Source organism: Diplotaxodon limnothrissa, linkage group LG11 (genome assembly GCF_057381915.1).
Source record: "Diplotaxodon limnothrissa isolate DT_005_m linkage group LG11, D_limnothrissa_male_GT1.1, whole genome shotgun sequence".
Taxonomy (NCBI): Eukaryota; Metazoa; Chordata; class Actinopteri; order Cichliformes; family Cichlidae; genus Diplotaxodon; species Diplotaxodon limnothrissa.
The window spans coordinates 11,353,526-11,375,497 of record NC_140606.1 but is presented as its reverse complement, the minus strand read 5'-3'; the positions used below and the strand labels follow the sequence as shown (position 1 = coordinate 11,375,497).

Genomic DNA, 21,972 nt, shown 5'->3' with positions numbered 1-21,972 from the left:
ATGGGTCCAATTTCCAAATCCCTACTAGGATAAAGTTCATCGATCTGGACAAATCATCCGGTTGTGGGTAAAGTCTGCTCTGGTTTGTTAGCAGTCACACCATAAACACCAGACATATGGAGTGAGGGTTGAATAACCTCGCTTTCACTCCAGGAATGCCGGTGTATTCCTGACTGTCAGACATCATTGGTGCTTGCTGTTACATAACTCTGTGACTGTGTCAAGGCTGGAGGTTGACTTTGGCTTCAAATGTCTGTGCTGTCATGGGCCTCAGACTCACCGTGCTGGAAAATGATCTTAGCTATGTGTTTGTAACAAATACTACAACTCATCAGAGACTTGTTGGGCAGTCTGAAATAATCCAAGGCAATATCTATACTGAATATTTTATGCTAGTTTATGAACTGACAGTATTTTTCTGAGAAACTATTTGCTCAGTGCAACACTTATTGTTGCAGAAGCATTGCTACGACAAGGCCTACTAACAGGGGCCGACTGCTGTGACTACTTCAGTCAAGCAAAACTTTATTTATACAGCAATTCACTTAATTCCTTTCACCAACCTTTCCCGTGGCATCAGAGAGGCTAAGAGACAGTACTCCAGGAAAATATCGCATCACTTCAAAGACAGCAGAGACTCACGGAGCCTGTGGCGGGGCATTCAGACCATCACAGATTACAAGCCCCCACCACAGACCTGTGATAGCACTATCCCCCTGCTGAACGAGCTGAACACTTTCTTTGCTCGCTTTGAAGTCCAAAACAGCACCACTGCACAGAAGACCCCACCCCCTCCTGGTGACCAGGTGATGACTCTGTCCCCGGACAGCGTGAGGAGATCCCTCAGCAGGATCAATGCACGTAAAGCTCCGGGTCCTGACAACATTCCTGGTCGTGTACTGAGAGACTGTGCAGTGGAACTCACTGATGTCTTCACAGACATCTTCAACATATCACTCATCCAGGCTGTCGTCCCCACATGTTTTAAAGCCACCACAATCATTCCGGTTCCAAAAAAGTCATCTCCCTCCTGCTTTAATGACTACCGTCCTGTTGCACTTACTCCCATCCTGATGAAGTGCTTCGAACGACTAGTCATGCAACACATCAAGACTGTCCTGCCCCCCTCCCTGGATCCCTTCCAGTTTGCGTATCGGCCCAACCGCTCAACCGATGATGCCATCTCCACTGCACTCCACTCAGCACTCACACACCTGGACAAAAAAGACTCATATGTTCGAATGCTGTTCATAGATTTCAGTTCAGCATTCAACACTATAATCCCCCAACAGCTCACTCAAAAACTGGTCCAGCTGGGGCTCAACACCTCACTGTGCAACTGGCTGTTGGATTTCCTCACCGGAAGACCTCAAACAGTACGGGTCAGCAGTAACACATCCAGCACCATCATTTTAAACACGGGGGCCCCGCAGGGATGTGTGCTGAGCCCCCTCCTCTTCACTCTGCTGACCCATGACTGCACTCCATCATACAGCTCCAACCTCTTCATCAAGTTTGCGGACGACACAACGGTGGTGGGTCTCATTAGCAACAGGGATGAGACCGACTACAGAAGTGAGGTGAGACGCCTGGCCACGTGGTGTGCTGACAACAATCTCTCTCTGAATGTGGAGAAGACGAAGGAGATTGTTGTGGACTTCAGGAGAATGCACACCCAACATGCTCCTCTGACCATTGACGGAGCGTCTGTGGAGAGAGTGAGCAGCACCAAGTTCTTGGGTGTGCACATCACAGAGGATCTCTCCTGGACGTACAACACCACAGCACTGGCCAAGAAATCACAGCAGCGTCTCTTCTTTCTCCGCAAACTAAGAAGAGCAGGAGCACCAGCCCCCATCTTGCACACTTTCTACAGAGGCACCATCGAGAGCATCCTGTCGAGCTGCATCACTGTGTGGTTTGGAGCCTGCAATGCGTCCTGTCACAGAACCCTCCAACGCATAGTGAGAGCTGCAGAGAGGATCATTGGTGTCTCTCTCCCCTCCCTCCAGGACATTTACAGCACCCGTCTCACTAAAAAAGCCCTTTGCATAGCGGCTGATCCCACGCACCCAATGCAAAGCTTCTTCAAGCTACTGCCGTCGGGGAGGAGACTGCGGAGTCTCCAGGCCAGGACCAGCAGGCTGAAGGACAGCTTCATCCATCAGGCTGTCAGGAAGCTTAACTCCCTCCCGATTCTGCCCCCTCTCCCCTCTCTCCTCCACGGTCTCACTGAACTCTGTCACACACACTCACACACACACACACACTCTCTGACTCACTCACTGGCCTGCACCAGTTACCAGTCACTTTGTGGAGCATTGGACTGCCATTACCTCATAAGACTTTGTGTTACACTATCTCATACCGTACATTACCAAATCTCCATTTGCACTATTTGCCTATTTGCACTACTCTGCCTGGTTTGCACTCAATGTCATTTACCCTTATATTGTATATTGTATAGCTTTCTTGTTATATGTAAAATTGTATTATATTATTAAATTTTTTTTACTTTAAAATATTTTACTTGCATTTTTAATCACTCTTATATTTAAATGTTCATTTTCTATTTTATCTAGGGATTGAGAGTAACGAAGTTTCTATTCTCTGTATGTCCTGTACATATGGCAGAATTGACAATAAAGTTGACTTTGACTTTGACTTTGACTACACCCTCTCTTCACCCCACCAGCCTAACCCCCCTACCTGGATATTAAAAATCTCAACAATCTCAGCAGCCCTCTGGTCGTCGGGCAGACTGTTCCATAAACACTGAGCATAATAACTAAAAGTAAGGAGTTTTACATATATTCTGCTATCAATGGGCTAGTGCACTAAGTAATAATAATAATGCATTGGATTTATATAGCGCTTTTCAAGGCACCCAAAGCGCTTTACAATACCACTATTCATTCACTCTCACACTGGTGGAGGCAGCTACAGTTGTAGCCACAGCTGCCCTGGGGTAGACTGACAGAAGCGAGGCTGCCATATCACGCCATCGGCCCCTCTGGCCAACACCAGTAGGCAAGTAGGGTAAAGTGTCTTGCCCAGGGACACAACGACCAGGACAGAGAGCCCGGGGATCGAACCGGCGACCTTCCGGTTACAGATGCGAGCCACGGTCGCCCACAAGTGCATTTATCATATAAACCACGTGCAAATAATAACTACTTATATGAACTGTTTTGCCTGAACTCTATGGCTAATGTATTCTTTACAAAAGGGGAGGTATATCTAACCTTTTTACTGATTTATAAAGAAATGGTCGCATGACTATATGGCTACCTTAAATAGCCTAATATCGCCTTTATACATAGTCTTAAGATGTGTCACTACGCCAGTTATAAGGGATTACATGATGTCTTCTTATGAGAGTCTGTAACTTTGTTCATGTAACCTGGTAACGGTTGCCAGGTCAGGTAACACGGAGGCACTTTGCTCATAACGAGACCTTCGGTTAATTACGATAAAACACTGATAAAAGAGACTTTGGCTCTTGTTGGGCTGAGAGATTCCCCGAGCGGCAGACGTGAAGACCAGATCTCTGCGGCTGGACCTGCGCATCCACTTGTTGAGTAAACAGCAGTTCACGGGGCTCGCTCTATTTAAAGCGACAACAACATGACACACGGACTAGTCAGACGAGAGTCAGTGGAAACGGAGATGCACAGGTCCGAGGACAAGGGGAAGAACTTCGTTCACACCAAGAAGAGGGGCTACGATGTGACGCGAAACCCCCACCTGAACAAGGTGAGCGCTCGTGCCCCGCGCGCGAGGTTTCAGTTTTCCTGAATGAACAAGGTTAACAAGTTAGCTGATGCCTCCGGGGGCTACGGGAAATATTAGCACCCTAAATACAGCGGGAAAGTTCATTCTCAAAAATCGATATGAACGGGGCGAGGAAACACGGCAACTTATTATTATTATTATTATTATTATTATTATTATTATTATTATTATTATTATTATTATTTTATTGTGGCAGTGATTTGGTACAAACCCACAACGACTTTTTGGTATTGAGTAATCAAGCTGCTAATATAAAGTTTCACACCTAGCTTAATTGTTTTCTACAATTCGTGTGTCGTTGTTATTTTACTACAAAAGCTCCAGTGTATTTGATATATTTATTTAGTCATATAACAATCTTCGTGATGTGACAGGACCCATGTCGGAGCCATAGGCGAGTAAGTGAATGTAACAGCGGCTAGGCGCTTTAGGTATCAGCTTTAGACGCGGTTATATTTAGATTTAAAGAGACCAAAGGCTTCGCTTACACGGAGAGCCTGGCCTTTTGTTATACTGCCCTGTCACATATCGCTTTACCCGGACAGCCATGGCGGGATATTGCATATATAAGAGTGACTCAGCTCATCCCATTTACTGTAACACTAAAACGTGATTCAGCACATAGTCACAGAAGCTGACACCATGTAACGAGACATCAAGTTGAAAGCTTGTTTTTTTCTTCTTTGTTTTAAAGTAAAATGAGGAACAGAAAGCTATTGGAAGTTGCTTACTCTTGAAATAATTTGTGCTGAGTTGCTTCTTTTCAGGTCATGAGAAAAAGGGATGACTTTACATTTTAAAGTTTGAAAAACATACCTAACTCAAGCCTTATGACCACCCTTTTGCTGTATCATCAGTAGGATGTACTTGTGTCCATTCCTCCCATAAACACAGTAAACAATGAGGGTCTGGCAGCTTTTGAGCCTTTCCAGTGTTTTCTCCTGGTGTTTGTGGTGAGATGGGGCCCCAGAGGTCAGGCTGTGATGACAGGATCTCTGTCCATGGTGCTGACTGACCTTCAGAATGACTGGCTAAATTCAGGTTCGCTCTTATGTCAAGTGTGCCCCACAACCACTTGACCTTTTTCAGGCTAATTTTAGAACGCTCTTGCTGTCTGTTTTTTCTCTCTGACCTGTTTTTTCTGGCCTCTCAGTAGACGAATATGTCTGACTCTTGGAAACTATCTGAAAATATTCAAAACAGTAGGCCTATCTGAGGTTGACATCTGGGCTGTTTGGATTTATTTGACCAGAATTACAGATACAATATACATAATACACACTGTAAATACGAACACTGCCTGTTTTCTAAATACAAGCTGCTCCGGGCTGATAAACGTTGCAGTTGGTTTACTGCAGATGAAGGAGATGCCAGCCTGGCAACTGATAAGTGAGATAGTGGAGGTCAAACAGGCCAGTGTGTGTGTGTGTGTGTGTGTGTGTGTGTGTGTGTGTGTGTGTGTGTGTGTGGTTGTGTGAAGTGAGGGGTGGAGAAATGGTGGCTGCACAGAGGCCTGTTTGTTAGGCAGGTTAATCACTCCACTCCTGATAGCACCTCGCGCTGCATGTCAACCCTGTGTATGTGTGTTTAAGTGTGTATAGAGTGGCTGGGCAAAATGAAATGTGTATACACAAATGCAATATGACTAATAAGAATAAATTATGGCACCTTTTGTAATGTGGGTGTGTCCAGCGAGACTCATAAAGGCCATCCTTTGTTGTGTGGTGGTTGTGAGCTTTGAAATAAAGACACAGATTGATCATGTTAGTCTTCCTTTATAAAAGTCCTGTTTGTATATATGTAACCCTGACTGATCTCTGCATGAATGTCAAACAGTGTTTGATAAAATAAACCAGACTGCTGCAGAGTAAACAGGCAACCTTTGTGTCATTTTATGCAGTGTCATGCTTAGTATGAAATCTGTTCAACTGCAATAAATATACTGACATCCTCCTTGTGACAGCAAGTTATATGGTTTATGGGAAATGCTGTGTTGCACAGCTTAATTATAGATCACTTTACCTGCTAAAGGAATAGAAAGTGACAGTCTAAGGTAAAGAACAGGGATGCCAAACTCATTTACGTTGTGGGCTACATTGTCCAGCCCACATAGATCTTAAGTGTCCTGAACCAGTGAAACTCCCCTTTCTGTCAGTGTAAATAAACTTCACTGAAATAAATGTGTAAAATTATAGGTCATTGCAAAGGATGTCCTGTAATTATAAAATGGGTAATATTTGTGAATTGACAGAATATGTGCTTTAAAAAACAAAACTGTAAAGTCATTGGGGGAAAAAATCATGCATTTCCACAGTAAATTAGCTGATTTCAAAACAAAAACACCATGAAGGGTGAGGGTGGAAACGGTGTCACTAATCTCGGAGTGATGTCACTAGGCTACTTTCATCTCATATTAATGAAATAGTGACTTGATGTATATTGAGATATATATTACTATCGACTGATGTGAAAAAAATTGTCATGAATAGATTTTTCCCTTATTGCCCAGTCTTGTGTTTAGTTTTGATACATAAAGCTGCTCAAGCAGGAAGTGGACACCAAATTTAACAATGCTTGAAAGTCGAACAAAAGTTTAACAATGACACAAAATTAAAAGTAATGGTTCCACCAATGAGTCAACCCCTAGTCTCCACTTTACCTCCTCAAGTGGACTTTGCGAGCAGTTTAAAATGTAATATAAGTCATAATCTTTACATCTATACAAGAAAATACATGACACTAATGAAGCTGTTATGAAGTATGAATTGTAGGGGAAAAACATATTTTTGGAGAAAGTCACCAAGCGACCAGACCCACCCGCCTCCTCTCACCAGTTTCCTGTTTGATACTGTCACTACAAATACAAGCCTAAAAGCCAAAAATACAACTTCAGGAGAAATTAAAGTTATAGCTTTCTACACAAAAAGAAGACGGGGACTGCCAGGATAGCTCCCGAGTGGCAACTTTGGTGCTGTCACTGTTGGCCAGCATGCTGTCTGTGTGCTTTACCAAATAGGCATCAAATATTAACATCAGTCCTGGCAGCAATCGACGTGACCAGGGTGAGTCTTGGTTCAGAAATGCTGATTAAATCAGTGGCTCACAAAGCAAACTCTGTTAATACCACAGACATATTGAGGAGATCTTGTGCTGCATTCAAATTGTCAACCAATTCATTCAAAAACATTTCCACAAAATAAAAAAAAGTGTCAGCCATATTTCCGCAGGTTTTCTAACAACTTTAGCCAACTCTTCCTTATATCCCAGATATTATTGTACAGAAAGAATAAAACCTTAGTGTGTGAAGTGTCCCTGTGTTTTAAATATACTCCTTCTTACAATACTACTTCTATGTACTACTAATATATTACTTACAACCATTACGTGTCCATTGCCAAGTTCTGCACTGTTTCTCAGGGCGTCATTATTACCAACAACATCTTGAACATCCAGTTTCATTTTCTCTTACAAAAAATTGAATTTTATTGGTTGAATTTCTCAGAGAACTAATTTGAAATTGTGTGTGTGAGTGTGTGTGTTTTAACCCTTTCTTTATAGTAAGAGGACTGTCATAGAGACCATTGTGGATGCCTGACCCTGTGTTTAGAGCTGACCCAGTAAACTGTTTGACTCAGTTTACACATGTGGGTCTTAAATGGTCGCAGTGTAGGGGAAGGATCGTAAAGAAGGCTGTCTGTCACTTAGCTTGTGGCACTAGTTTGTCTCTTTAAATAAAGGATATGCAAAGACCTTAAACATAGAAATCCAGGCTAAAGTAACACAGAAACACACTTATCTCCATTTTAAAATAATTTCTCTCTCACACTCTTTGCCTACTGCCCTTGTCTTCTTCTTTCTGCACTCTTTCTTTGCAGTGGTGTCAAGGAGGAATGTAACAAGCAGCCCAGTCCTTTGTTCTTTATTTTACTAGATGGCTTTTCATCTCATTTTAAAGTTAGCCATCCCGAGTGAGCTCACAGTTTGTGGCGTTATATTGTTTTGGAAGAAAGAATTAATAAGATTCATTATGTGAACACAAAACTTTCAGAAGCAAGCACTGGCAGAGCCTGCTGTGAATGTACTCAGCACAAACATTTTCTCAGAGAGAACTGTTTGGACAAATGTAAACGTTTCAGTTTTAAAATGTTCTTTGCTTGGTGGTTTGGGGAGAAGATAGGACACAAATGCTCCCATACATCATGGTTATAATCTTGGTTAATCTTAATTGGTGGTTGTATGAGGTCAAAGTAACCTTCCCATCAGCTGTCTAACGTTAACCCAAGCACACAAACGCTCAGGTTAGAGTAATATCAGAAAAGAAAATGATGCAGACAGCTAAACTTTTCTCAGTGCTGTACATGACCCGGGGGTCGAGGAAATTGGAGGAAAATCTAGGAAATGACTGTTAAAGCGTGTTAGTGGCCATACACAGGCGTGCTTCTGTGGTTAAGGCAGTGGCACCTTGTTGCCCTCCTCCTGATTTGAGCAAGCCCTGGGGATGAGGTGTGTTTACCTCCCTCAGCTGGCCTGCTTCACCCCAAACAGGAGGCAGTCACTGCACAACCTGTTAATTGATGCTGAGGGGACGTAGCGCTGAAAGCAGCCTGTCCTCACATCGACAGGCTTCGATTTCCTTTTAATCTCCCCATACATGCACGTAAGCCTGCGCAGCTGATGTATGGACATACAAACACACACACGCACACACACGCACAAACACGCACAAACACGGCTTCAACTTACTTCATGGTTAATGTTCTCTCTCCAGAGGTGGAACCGGATATTATAGGTGTGTTTTGTGTGTGCGCACCACGCAATAATGAGATGAAGTGGGGTGCGAGAGGTAGAAAGGGTCCTCTGTGGCAGTGAAGAGAGCCCTGGCCTCGCTCCACAGAAGTTCTCTGTCTCTCTGCTTGAACACACTTAAATGAGGCATCTGTGTGAATCTCAGGCACTCAGTGCGTCTCTCTATGACGCTGGTTCCGTCTGCTGCTGCCTCAAAAAAAAAAAAAAAAAAAACCCAACCCAAAAAAACACAACAACAACAACTACATCCCTAAAAATGCTCTTAGCGCCTAATCAGGGATGCTGTTCCTAACAGATCCTCATTCACGGGATCTGAACGGTCTTTACCTTGTCTGCATAAAAAAACCATCAACCTTAGCAATAGCAGACTCACAAAGACTTGCATTCAAATACAGTTAGCTTCTGAGAGAGAAATTGTGCGCTAAACTTGACGTAAACCTACACTTATCCCCTCGATTAAACAATAATGTTTTGTTTGTTAAGTTCATTAAGATCACTAACATTCTGCATCATTTGAGCCCATGAATACTGAGCAAAATGGAAAGTCCATGTGGATGCCTCATTTGTAACCACAGCCTCCACATATAATGTTGCAAGATGGCCGCTCAGATGGCTGCTGTTTGCTGCTCGCTCAGATTTGGCGAGCAGCAAACAGCAGTCTATCTGATTGGGCATTGAAGATGTCCTGGTATGCCAAAATGGAAACCTTTCTGATAACCCTCAAGCAACTGGAAGTCATTAAGCTCTCATGTTAGATTTTCTCCCATTTGGCTGTAACTTTGTTTCAGCAAAGGATTTTGTTTTTTCCTTCGCCGGGTTTGCATTTTCCTCAAACTGAGACATAAATAAATTTAGCAACTAACGAACAAATGGCAACAAATAAAAACTGCCTTTAATTCGGAAGTGGGAATATTGCTGCTGTTGTCTGGTTCTAAATCCTCTCCTTTGGGCATTTGTCTTGTGCTTTGGTGTTTGTTCCATTTGAAACATAATGAGCTCCAGCTGCTCTGCATCTATATCAAAACCTGATGAGGTTTTCATAAGCCTGCATGCTCTCTAACTGAGTTGTGTCACAGTTCCTTAAAAGAAAACACAGTAATGACATGGCACTGATTTTAGCCAGTGGAGTCTGGAACTTTGATGGCTGCTGATTCACCGTGCCAGTGAGACACGAGGACAGAGTTTGTTTTCTGCACCGTCACGACTTGGAAAAGTTTCATGCTGACAGTTTGCTGTTTTGGGGAAGCATTAGTGTAATGCTTTGTTTGTGCTGCTAGCCAAGGTTCCCATGGACCTTGGGAATTTTTGTGCATTTATCATTACCATAGCTTTCTAGCACCCACCTATTGTAGAATCAACATTTCACATCCTAGGGGAAATCCTTGAGTGTTTGTGATGATAGTGCATTAGGTTTAAATTAGAGCATTTCATGAGGATCTCTTGATGGAAGCAGGAATGAACAAGGAGTACTTACTGTGTTGCCAAATTCTGACAAATGTTAAGTTTTTGCAACATGAGGAGTTCAGAAGTATGGGAATTGCACTGTTTTGCTTCTGTGGATGAGCAGATTGACGGCACCCAGAGTCAAAGACATAAATAAAAGACAAATAAAGACAGCAATGTTTTCCTAGGATGAAGATGAAGAACTCTTAACATCATTTGATTTCTACTCTAGTACGTTTGTATGGTTTGAGGATAGACGGACACAGGATAAATAACTATGTTCTTATTGGTATTATTATGATAATAATACCACCAAAACAAAAATCCCATAAGCCACAGCTGTAATTTTAGCACTAATTAGCAAATGTTAGCATGCTTAAAAGTTAAACCAAGCAAGATGGTAAATAAGCTGATATTAGTGTTTAGCTCAAGCTAAAGTGTTTTAGATGGCAGAATAAGCTACTAGCTGGGCTGTCTCAGGCTTGTTTCTGCATTTTGTAAGACCCAGATAAACTAAGCTTCCTCTAACCATACACAGTATATCAAAGATGGACATAGCTACTGGTTTACAAAGTCCTGGTTTACAAAGTCCTCTTCTGTATCCAGATTAGCATCATAGCTATCATAACTGTCTTTGCTTCTATATTTTTTTCATTTTAATCCTGATCGTATTGTGTGTGAGAAAGTTTGTTGCGTCAATTTGTGTGTGTGTGTGTGTGTGTGTGTGTGTTTGTGTGTGTGTGTGTGTGTGTGTGTGTATGGGAGGGGGGTGTTACAAGCTGTTTAGTGCCTGTCTGTGGTTAAACTAGGGATGATGTTGTCAGTCAGATTACAAGCCTAAGCACTGAAAATAATACAAGAGTTTCAGTGCTAAACTCCATAGTGAGCAGCTACACTTGTTAATGCGCTTCGCTATGCAGATGTGCGTGTGACATGCATGTGTGTGAGTTGTCCCAGGTGTGGCCAGGTGTTTAAGGTCACATCACGGGTGAACAGACATTCCTCTGATAGACTGGAGTGGATCGGGCAGCGAGAGAGAAAGTGGACCCTCGTTTCCCCTCCAGTGATCACCCCGCTAACCTGAGCTTTACACACTCACACGCACACATGTGTGCACACGCAGGGGCGAACACACATGTCTATGCTGTGCTGTTAACCTGCTGCACCATGAGTGCTTTAATCAGTGTTTTCTCCAGGGCTGGCTCAAATAAACTTCGTGTAACGTGATCAGACTGTCAATTCAACTGTCTGCACGCACACACATACACTTCTCGTGTGTGTTTAACAGCAATTCCTTCCAACTAGCGGTCCCTCCTCAGCTCACTTTTTTATGGGGGGGGAGGGTGTTTGTGTTACTCATTCACATGAGTGCAACGGAGAAGCCATTAGCTTGTCCCAGACAGAAAGAGGGAGACTGTCTGAGCCTCATCACCCTCCTATGAAGCTCATCCCTCCTCTTTCAGCCTGTCGTTTTCCCCTCGCCTCCTCAATGCTGCTTTTGTCTGTTATATTAGCACGCTGGAGGTCTTGTCATGACTTAACAAAGATGCATCAGAATTTAAGAGTAGTGTTTGGTTTCAGTGTTCTGCAGCTTGTGAGTGTATGACCATTATGTGCAAATGTTTTTTTCCAGAGACAGAAGAGATGGCTATCATTATGACTGATGGCATGCAGACTGACAGGCTCTGTGATGTTGCAGCTTCATGAAAAAGGAGGTGCTTAGTTTTAATGCCCTTCAATCAATAGGGTAAAGGCCTGGTCACGCCTGCAGATAGAGTGGTGAAATTGAGCAGCAAAGTCAGTTGATTCCAAAGGAATTGCTGACTTCGCTCAGCAATCAGTGGGTTTCCTCACAAGGGCAAATCCCTTCATACACAGAACAAACTTGATGACACATAAAGTTTACAAAAACTTTGAGTAATTGTGAAATTTATGTGAATTTACTAAAATTTATTCCACCCTTGATTAAAAAAAACTATGACATTTTTTTAAATGGAAAGACATGTGTTACCTCTGACATCTGACCATGATATATAGCATTATTGATGACCCAATTTTTTTTTAACTGTATCAGTGTTTTTATAGTAAAGAGAGAGGTTAATTACTTTTAGATTTTTTTTAATTTACTAGAGCAGTAGATTCACAGGTGTTTTTTCCCAAAAACAAAAAATGCAAATTCAGGCAGACACTACAAAGGAAACTCAGATCAATAAATAGACCTTAAAATAAATAAAGAGGACACAAATATATGTGACACAGTGACTCACCCAGAGTATACCGTTCTTGTATTTATGACTGCTTTAATTGACTGTTCACAATCTGCTTTTAAAATATATTTGTTCTTCCTTCTGGGTATTGACGGACGAATTAGACAGTTATTTTAGGACAGACTCTGAAATTGGATTGGCCGTCTGTGGGAGATTTCCTGTTCCATTAAGACAGGTCAGCCATCGGACTCTTCAGTAAGACATGTGTCTTATTTGTGTTTTCCTGTCTGCATTAATCAGCTCGAGGGTATTACTTGCTTTTTATGGCAGAAAATAAACAGTACAAATGAAGTTTCATAACAGGAGAGTAGCAACACTTGCAGAGTTGCACATTGCTGTCAAGGCTCATGCTGTCACCCAAACGTGTCCGATGAATGCTGCAGTACTAGCTGAAAGTGAACATTTGGACCACAGAGCTGATTTTCTTAAGGGCCTTGGGCATTTTTCCAGGAACTCTCTGGCTCCTAAGGGACCTGGGCTCTGCAGCATGAAAAGGGCTGTCTCAAGGGAACTGGATGTGTTTAAGGAACTCTGCATGTCTGCTGCCTCCACCCACTTTAAGGCTGCCCTCCTTAGGTCAATAGCGGCTCCGCTTTCAAGACTGTTTGACCAACATGTCTCTGCATTCGCAAGTTGGCACCTCCTGATTTAAGGAACTCTGCTTTTGCATATTTGCTTGAGATGGAGGATTTAAGACGACCTTGTTGATCAGTCTCAGAACTCAGGGTTGCTCGGCGGAGTACATGACCCATCAAAGTAAGGAGTGACTCAGAGCTCAGAATTTGTCTGCAGATTTGGGCAAGAGAAATATGTTACTTTACTCCATTTTTAAAAGCTGTGCAATACAGTCCGGTGAAGCCAGTGGAATTAAAAATTAAATTAAAATCGCATATTGCATATGAGAGCATAAGGGTGGGAATGGATGTTTGTATCTGTGTGTGCCTGTTTGTCTGTGTCTATATGTCAGGTCGGGTATCAGACGCCACCTCTTTGGGGACATCCCAGGTCCTCCAAGGTATGGAGGCCTATCTCCCCCACCACTTCCCCTACCAGTGACAGATGCCCTCAGACATCGGTGCGTTGGTGGTTCTTTGTGTCCGGGGATACACCGGTACACACCGGCTCACTCCTTGGTGGCTGCTTATCGGGGCCTGCAGCCTGGGGCTCACTCGGGCCACTTCGGGGGTGGGGTGCCCTCGGCCTCTCTGCCTGGGGCTCGGTCACTCTGGCACAGCTGGTTGCCGGCGGAGCTCACGGGCACTGCAACCCCTCCTGGCTTCTGCTCCGCGGCTGCTGAGTGAGCCCTCATCTGGGACTCTCGTCAGCTCCTTCTGGGATAGTGGCACAGCTGCCCCTCTGTTGGTCTTCCGTGGTCTCTTGTGTTCTGGGGGCCTCTGGATGTCTGGAGTCTTGATCTCCTCCATACCTGCTTCATGCCCTGGTGGACGGGGCAGTGGCTCCCCCACACCCTCTAGCAGATCATTACATGAAGGAACCTTTTAAATACAAGCGTGCTCATGCTCACAGGTGTACACACGGGTGCTCACACACACAAACTACACCCTTTTTGGCTCCTACCTCAAAGCACACTGTGCACTGTCGATCTTACGTGCTGCACAATAATGTTTAATATTTAGTATTTATTATTATTTATTATTATATTCCCATATATCATCGTGATGTTGTTTATTCTATTGCTCTCGTTTTCTTCTGCTAGTTTTCTTTTTTCATTCTCAACAGGTGAAATTAAAAAAGTATCTACTATTAGAAAGAAAAAAAAGAAAAAAGAATTACATTAAAATCGAAATATCCAAGGAACCACAAGTAAGCCAGCAGTCGCTGACATAGTACTATGGGGATTTTAAGTTTTCTGAAAGAGTCTGAAAACCTGCATTCTCTTTAGTAGCCAGCGGTGGGTGACTCCCCTGGTTGCAGAAATATTTCCAGTTGTATAGTTTTTTTTTTCCTTCTTACTAGTAGTTTTATTTGAGCACATAAAACCCATACCCAGTGCAAAGTTGCCATTACCCTGCCATTGTCCTTTAGATTAAGGTTTTGATATTAAGTAATGCAACAATTGTTATATGTTTTATATTTTAAAAAAATAAAAATAAAAATCATGGCAGGCATCATGGTTCTATGGGTTTCATTGTGATTTTTACCAAGCACATAACAAACAATCCAATTCCAGCTTATGTCAACAATTTAAGAACATTTTCACATAATAAACTTCTGGTTGTGTAGTGAGGACTCCACCTGTGTCCATTAATTCCTCATTTTCTTTTCTCAGTCTGCTTTTTCCTCATTGCTTTTCTTTGACAGTATTATTAACAACATGTGGCTAAAATGTTGATATAGAAATCACTAGTTAGCTTTCTGATGGATGCATTTGGGCCACTGAACAAAGTTCGATTGCTAATGAGCAGATCTGATTAGGTGCACATGCATGCCTGACATGGCACATTTGCTGCAAGGTATTTTTTAGGAAAAGCTTAGTCAGGCTGTAAGATCCTGAGAGGAGACAGCTGGGCGCTGATGTGTACGTTTTGTCTTCCTCCTGAGAGGAAAGGATGGATTTAAAGGGCTTTATTCAGAGGGTAATCCTCTTGAACTCTGCTATGGCTTCCAGTTTAGCAGGAAACAGATGGGGGTATCTGGCCTTTGCTTAGAAACTCAAATGGTAAAGAAAGCTGGTAATGCTCTCTCTACCTTCACACTGAATACAGACATTCAAAAGTGAGAACTTAGATGGGCATAAAAATGACACTGCAGTCTTTAATTTTGGACATTCGCATCTACAACATCAGGTGTTAAAGGTAGTATTTGTTCAAGTCACTGCTCAGTTTTATAAGGCATTGTACAGTCTTTATTTCCACACACTTGCTGCTATGCTCTACAAGTTATGAACTGTCCTTTGGTGTGTTTTAAATTATGTCCATCACCTACACCTTGCTGCAGATTGTCCTGTTGCTTTGATGGAACATGGACAAATAGTGGATGTAAATTTTAGACACGAGCTATAAATTCTAAGCATAGCTGACAGCTGAAAGTAGAGAATTATGAGATACTTTACTTTTTAAACCCAGTCCCACATTTATCTAAAAAGATGTGTATTTTATGTATGTTTAAAAAAGACATTATTGTGTCATACAGGTAGGTTCAAGGGTATTTGGACAGTGAAATTTCTTATTTTTTTGTAATTTTGGGTCTGTACACCAGCACAGCATATTTAAGATTAAGCAGCGATAGAAGTGCAAACTTTCATCTTTAATGCAAATGGTTTACAAACATTTTTTGCATTAACTGTTTAGGAATTACAGCTATCTTTATGTATAGTTCCACATTTTCAGAGGCTCAAAAGTAATTGAACAAACTAACATTATTTTATGAATAATTGTTGTTTTTTAATAATTAGATAGAAACCCTTTTCATTTGTTCTGGACTTCTGCCTGAGGTCTAGCTCGCATCACCAAATCTTCCCTTGAGAAGCTCTGCAAGCCTTCCCTGCAGTCACCTTCAGTTGCTGCTTGTTTGTTAGTCTCACTGCCTTCAGTTTTATCTTCAGCTGAAAGTCCTGCTCTGTGAGGTGCTGGTTACTAGTAACTGGGTGCTGTCCAAACAGTTTGGCAGCTTTTGGCTGAACCTGAGCAGATTGTACAGGTCTGTACACTTCAGAAAACTTCACATCATCAATAAACTAGTGGCCCAGTTCCTCTGGAAGCCATACGTGGCCATGCCATAACACTGCCTCCCCCATGTTTGAAAGATGGTGTGGTATGCTTTAGATCATGAGCTGTTCCTCTCATTCTCCATACTTTTCTCTTCTCTGCTACAAAGTCATCATGGTTTCATCTATTTTTTTTTTCAGAGTTGTGCAGGTTTTATTAGAAGTTTGTTGGGCTTTCCTGTTTCCAGTTGTGGCACAGGGGTCATATAGTTTGTTATTAAGGTGTCTCTTGATTGTGGGCAATTATACTCTTGCTTCCTTGAAAGTGTTCTTGATTTGGTTAGATGTTGTGACGTTGTTTTTCTGAACCATATGAATAACTTTGTCATCATGCACTTTAATTGTCTTCTCTGGTTGTTCAGACCCTTTGGTGCTGCTGAGCAGATCAGTGCATTCCTTGTTTTTAACAATGTAGCAGACTGCTGATTTGAAGGGGTTTTTTTTAGGACCAACATCAACTATATTATGTATGTGATTTTTTTTCAACCTGTAAGTTGTAGAAGCTGCCTGTTGTGATTGGGTCCATTCTGTATATTTTGTGGATATACATGGCTCATTGGTCTAGGGGTACAAGTGGTCCCGGGTTCAAATCCCAGACAAGCCTAGCTGAAACTGAGGTAAAATTCTACCTCTCTACCCTGAACAGCTGTAGAAACAAAGATCCTGATAATGGTGTTGTTGGTGAATTAAACTGGGAAAGACAGAACAAAAGGACTGCTGTTCTTGTAAAACCTTAACTTGGTCTAAATTGAAATTTTTATGTAAAATGTCATAAATTTAAACACCACAGAAACCAGAAACAATGAGCTAACTGAGTAAAGTGAGTCTAAATAAAATTTCTGAAATGTAGGAAATGTTACTTCATTTAAAAATAAAAAGGATGTCAACAATTAATTTTTGTGTAGTTTGTGTATTATGTACAGATATAATGTAAAGTGCGCTCAATTTTTGTAAAATTTAAAAAAAAAAACGTACAAAACCAAAGAAAGTACCTTACATAAGCCTTATTATGTCCTGCTAAATTAAGCACCTGCAAAGGGATTATAAATATTGTGGTACAGGTCTTATTGGTCTAGGGGTGTGATGAGCACCCCGTGGAACAGTCAGGACTGAAGTGAATCCTGTGTAGAGTCTGTGGAAATCTCTTCCCTCGGCTGTCGAGTATTTTCACAGACACCCAAACAGGAAAAAAATACAATGAGCAGCAGAAACATAAATGTCTTTTCTCTTCACTTTCATGTGGTCAACTTTATGGCACTTGGAGCAAACAATTGTGTTAACATGAAGTGCTCACATAGGATTGATCATGACTATTTGTAATGAAAATTCTACTAAAAGAGGAAACCCCTAACATAGTGTTCACCATACTCAAGATCCTTCTGGAGAGTTTCAGTATTTCCCTCGCTATGCCAAGTTGACACATTTTACCTTTCACTTTTCTTACATGGACTCAAATTCATGCACATGCACTCGTTCATACATGCACACACATTCAAGCTTAAATTTCTGCAAGATTTTCCATCCATCAGTGTTACACCTGCAAGTGCAAGGCAGAAGCCATAAATACACTTCCCATTTACACTCTGTGTACTTTTTTATAACCATTTAAGAAACCCTTCACTTTTACTTTTCAGAGGGAGGAAACACTTTAGTGGTCCTCGGGGTGGCCTTTATAAAATGCAGGAAAAGACTGTTACACCTGCTATGTGCTTAACAGAAACCCACTCCTATTTATTGAAGTCCACGGTCGGTCCAGTTAGCCTATAATTATCTGCCATGTGTGGAGTTCTGAAATGAACGAGTGAGCTTTAACTCCACACAGACATCTCTGACCTTTGCCATCACATTCCTGCCTCAGACTTGTTAACTGTCTCCCTGTCCTTTGTTTATTGAGACTAACAGTTTAGCTTGACTGAAGCAAATGTCTAACCACACAGGCTTTTGATGCACTGTGTACATTCTCCAAAATGTACAGGCATTTTAGTAGCTGTTTTCCCCCCCCCTAAACCCAGTGAACATGTGCTAACCTTGTGTCAGTCAAAGTGTTTATGCTTCCCTTCATTTCAGTGGATTCTTTGATTGATTTTTTTTCTTTTGTTTTTCCGAAGCCACACAGGTAATTACAGCTCCTCAGTCAGTCCACTGTCTGAAACAACTTATTTTGGAGCTTTTTAAAACGTACTTTTGGGGCAACGCCAGTCTTCTAATCCAGATTATTTTAAGAGGCATGTTTTAGAGACACATTTAACACATGATGCAGGTTACTGATATGTGCTGCTGCTTATATCAGTGATGAAACAAACATGGACTTATTGGAATTGAGTTAAATAGCAGCACAGACTTCCAGCAATCATCCGGCACGCTTTGTTTTTAGAACAGGCCACTTTCAGCCCTTTTCAGTTTTTGCTCGTGTGTGTTCTAGAAGGACTTTTTGTATATTCACCCACAGCTGAGAATAGTCCTCAGCAAATAAGCATTTTTGTCCAGTTTGAGCAATGTGTAGTTAAAAATTCAGCCGGTTTCACAGATGCTTGTTAAAAATTGTTTCTTAAAAAGCAAACTGTAAAGTGCAGACAGTCCTTTTTGAGGACATCTACCAAGGTTTAGTGAGGATCAGGGTGTGGCGTGGTTTTCAGACACAGCTTAGGTCACATTTCTCTAAGAGCAGGCCTTTGTTTCAGGATGCAAGGATTTCTAATATTGCTGGTGTTTCCACTTGATTGCTGATGCTTATAGAATTTATATGGAAAAGGATGACTTCCCTGGCCATTTTGAACAATGGGTGCAGTGATGCAAGTAGCCTTGCTTCCTCAGAATCAGGAAAGGTATTCTTGTGAAGTATGTTTCCAGTATCCAGCAGGTTTAGGTTTACACTGAGACCTACATCACTTTCCCTTTCTGAAACCCTAGACCATTTATATGCCAACTCCATATGGAGTTTAAATGATGTTCATGCTCTAAAACAGACACACATGCATACACAGACTGCTTGCTTTTTCTAAGACACGCATAGATAAGAAAGAGGAGTCAGATGGGAGGTAAGAGAGAAAGTATGAGTGAGGAGGAGGAATGTTTCTAATATTTTTAAAGGAGCCTAGAGTTACAGGGAAAAGGTCATCAGTAGAGTATAAGGGGTCATTATTTGTGTTGGCCAAGAACCAGTCAGTGCACACCTCAATCCAAATTTATTGTGAGCAAAAACACACATGCATGCACACGGTGGCATGAATGAATGCATTCATTTAGCCCTTCACTCCTTCTTTCTCTTTTCCTTCTCTTTCATCCCTCATCAATCACACACTTACGCTCTTACAGTGGTGTAAAATATACACAAGAACACCATCACACACCTCTACAGTGCCCCACAGGTTGTTGGCTGTGCACTGCTAGATGCTGAAGACTGCACTATGAAAGGGTATTAACACTTGTTTTTGTTCTCTTTTTCCACCTGCTTCCTTTCCAGCTCTAATACTTAAGATCAAAGCTACAGACTACTGTTGAAGTTATAGTGATTAATGCCACAAAGCTTGGGAAAAAAGCTAAATCAGAGAAAGAATGCAGGGCTCACACATTATGTATACGTGTTAGTGAGCCTGCCTAATTTCTTTTAGCTTATTGTCTTCAGTGTAAGTACCATAGGGACAACAGCCAAAGCAAGCTAACAGATTAACATTTAGCAAGATGTCTGCTGAAAATGACTGAAAGAAAGTTACATAAAACTATAGTTTACAAAATGCAAAATACAAAATACATCTTGTCACATTCCTGGGTCTGTTGACCCAGCGTTTTAAGCTTTAGTTTATTTTAATGTTGATGTTTAAGTTCATTACGTTAGCTAAGTTCATTTGTTTTTTAGATTCCTCTTGTGTTTTCTTCCCCTGTATTTAAGTTTCCTTCACCCTTTATGTGCTTCATGCTGCTTGTCTTATGTTATCACGTTCGTGTTATGTCTGCTTTCCATTCTGTTTCCTGTTTTATTGTGAAAGTCCTTGTCCTATGTACAGTGTGTCTAGTTTTGCTTCCCCCGTCTCGTTAGGTCTGATTTGTCCCAGCTGTGGTCCCACCTGTTCCCATCCCCTCATTATCTCTCTGTGTACTTAAGTGCTCTGTCCTCCTTTGTTCAGTGTCAGGTCGTCTGTTGGGCTCCATGCTCCATGCTCCTTTTTAGTTTCGCCAGTTTAGATTACTGTTTATTCTCATCTTTGTTTGCCCCATGTATTATTTTGTGTTTCTCTATCAGCCATATTAAACGACTTGCTTTTTGTTAATTCAAGTTATTTACGCTTATCTTGGTGTCTGCATTTTGGGCCCTTTTTCGTCATCCATACAGTCTGCCTCCCACAGACTGTGACAGAATGACCTGACCATGTTGGACCCAGCGAACATTTATTTCAGTGACTTTTTTTGAATTTAAGATTCGTGTTCCGCAACTTCGCGGACTTTGGATTATTTCCTGTGCAGGGAAGCAGGAGGAGGAGAAGGAGGCTATTCAGGCTCAGCTGACCCAGATAGCCACGGCTAACCCAAGATTTTTGGATTTTCTTTTTGCCTGAGGATATAAAGAACTCTGAAACCCTAGACCATTTATGAGCCAACTCCATATGGAGTTTAAATGATGATCATGCTCTAAAACAGACACACATACATACACAGACTACTTGCTTTTTCTAAGATATGCATAGATAAGAAAGAGGAGTCAGATGGGAGGTAAGAGAGAAATTATGAGTGAGGAGGAGGAATGTTTGTAATATTTTTAAAGGGACTGGAGTTTGGATTTTTATATCAAAATTTGCCCCATGACAGCCTAAGGATGCTTTTGCCACTAACAAGCAGAAGTTTGATGAGTTCAGTTCTGCTTACAGCTCAGCTTATTATAAAATTTCTTTCTCTTTTCCTACGTGGCAGCACCAGAGAGAGGCTGAGCTGAGTGTGTCGGTGGTGGTGGTGGTTAGCTTTGCTGTTATATAACAATCCTGGTCGGCTGACTGATCACAGACTTAAATAGCTGCGACTACTGGCCCATTACATCCAGTGAGCCAGTCACCCCACCAGCCAAACGCTGGCTGCCCCAGCACTCTGCCTTTGACCTCATAAAACAGCAGCCATGCCCCCTACGTTCTTTCTTTCTTTTCCCGCTCTTTTCCTTGTTTTTGTCACTTTTCCTTGTTTTTCTAATCTTTGGATTCTATCTGCTAATCCCAGCTATGATAACAATGGGATAAATCTGTCATTCCACTGGGATATCTACTGTCTTACCCCCACCAGCTGTTTTCACAGCGTCTAGACATACATGCCGCTATTGATTAAACAAGAGGATGGCACGATGATGACAATGACAATGACAATGACAATGACGACGTCATGCGGCGTGGTTCTTCTCTTGTGGCGAGATTAAACTGACTCACTGCTCATGTTTTTGGGCCTCAAAACCAGGTCTTAGGACAGTTTTGAGTGTGGTGTGTGTGTTTGTGAAGTACGTACAAAACCCTGTGCACATTGTCTGCACAAGCTGTACGTGCTTATGATGATTTTACTTAAATTTGCATTAAAAATCACTATTTCTTTATAGTGTGTGTGTGTATGTGTGTGTTTCTAAACACTGCAACTGTGATGGATAGGGTTGCCAACCGTCCCTTAAAAAACGGAATCGTCCCGTATTTAGAAACAAAAGTACACGTCCCGTATTGAGCTAATAAGGGATGCACTTTGTCCCGTAATACAGTGAGAATCAAAAGTAGTCTATAAATGTTTATGGAATTAACGCTTTGTTTGAAAACATAATTCCCAGCCTCTCTCCTGCTTTGTGACCAATGAGCTGACAGCACACTTATGACAATTCGAGTATGACAATTCAGATTACCGCTCATCTCATTGGTCGAGGAAAGGTCGCTTACGGAGAAAATACCGGAAGACAACAGATGACCACAACAAGAA

At 41.8% G+C, this 21,972-nt stretch overlaps 1 protein-coding gene across 1 annotated transcript in view; it reads left to right on the top strand.

Moving 5' to 3' along the window:
- The first annotated feature begins 3,577 nt into the window (after positions 1 to 3,577).
- The window catches only part of me1 (malic enzyme 1, NADP(+)-dependent, cytosolic), an 83,706-nt gene continuing 65,311 nt past the window's right edge, over positions 3,578 to 21,972 (top strand). Inside the window, exon 1 of the mRNA XM_085366188.1 lies at positions 3,578 to 3,756. Within this exon, the coding sequence (XP_085222314.1) occupies positions 3,628 to 3,756 (129 nt within the window). The 5' untranslated portion in view covers positions 3,578 to 3,627. The remainder of the gene's footprint in view (positions 3,757 to 21,972) is intronic.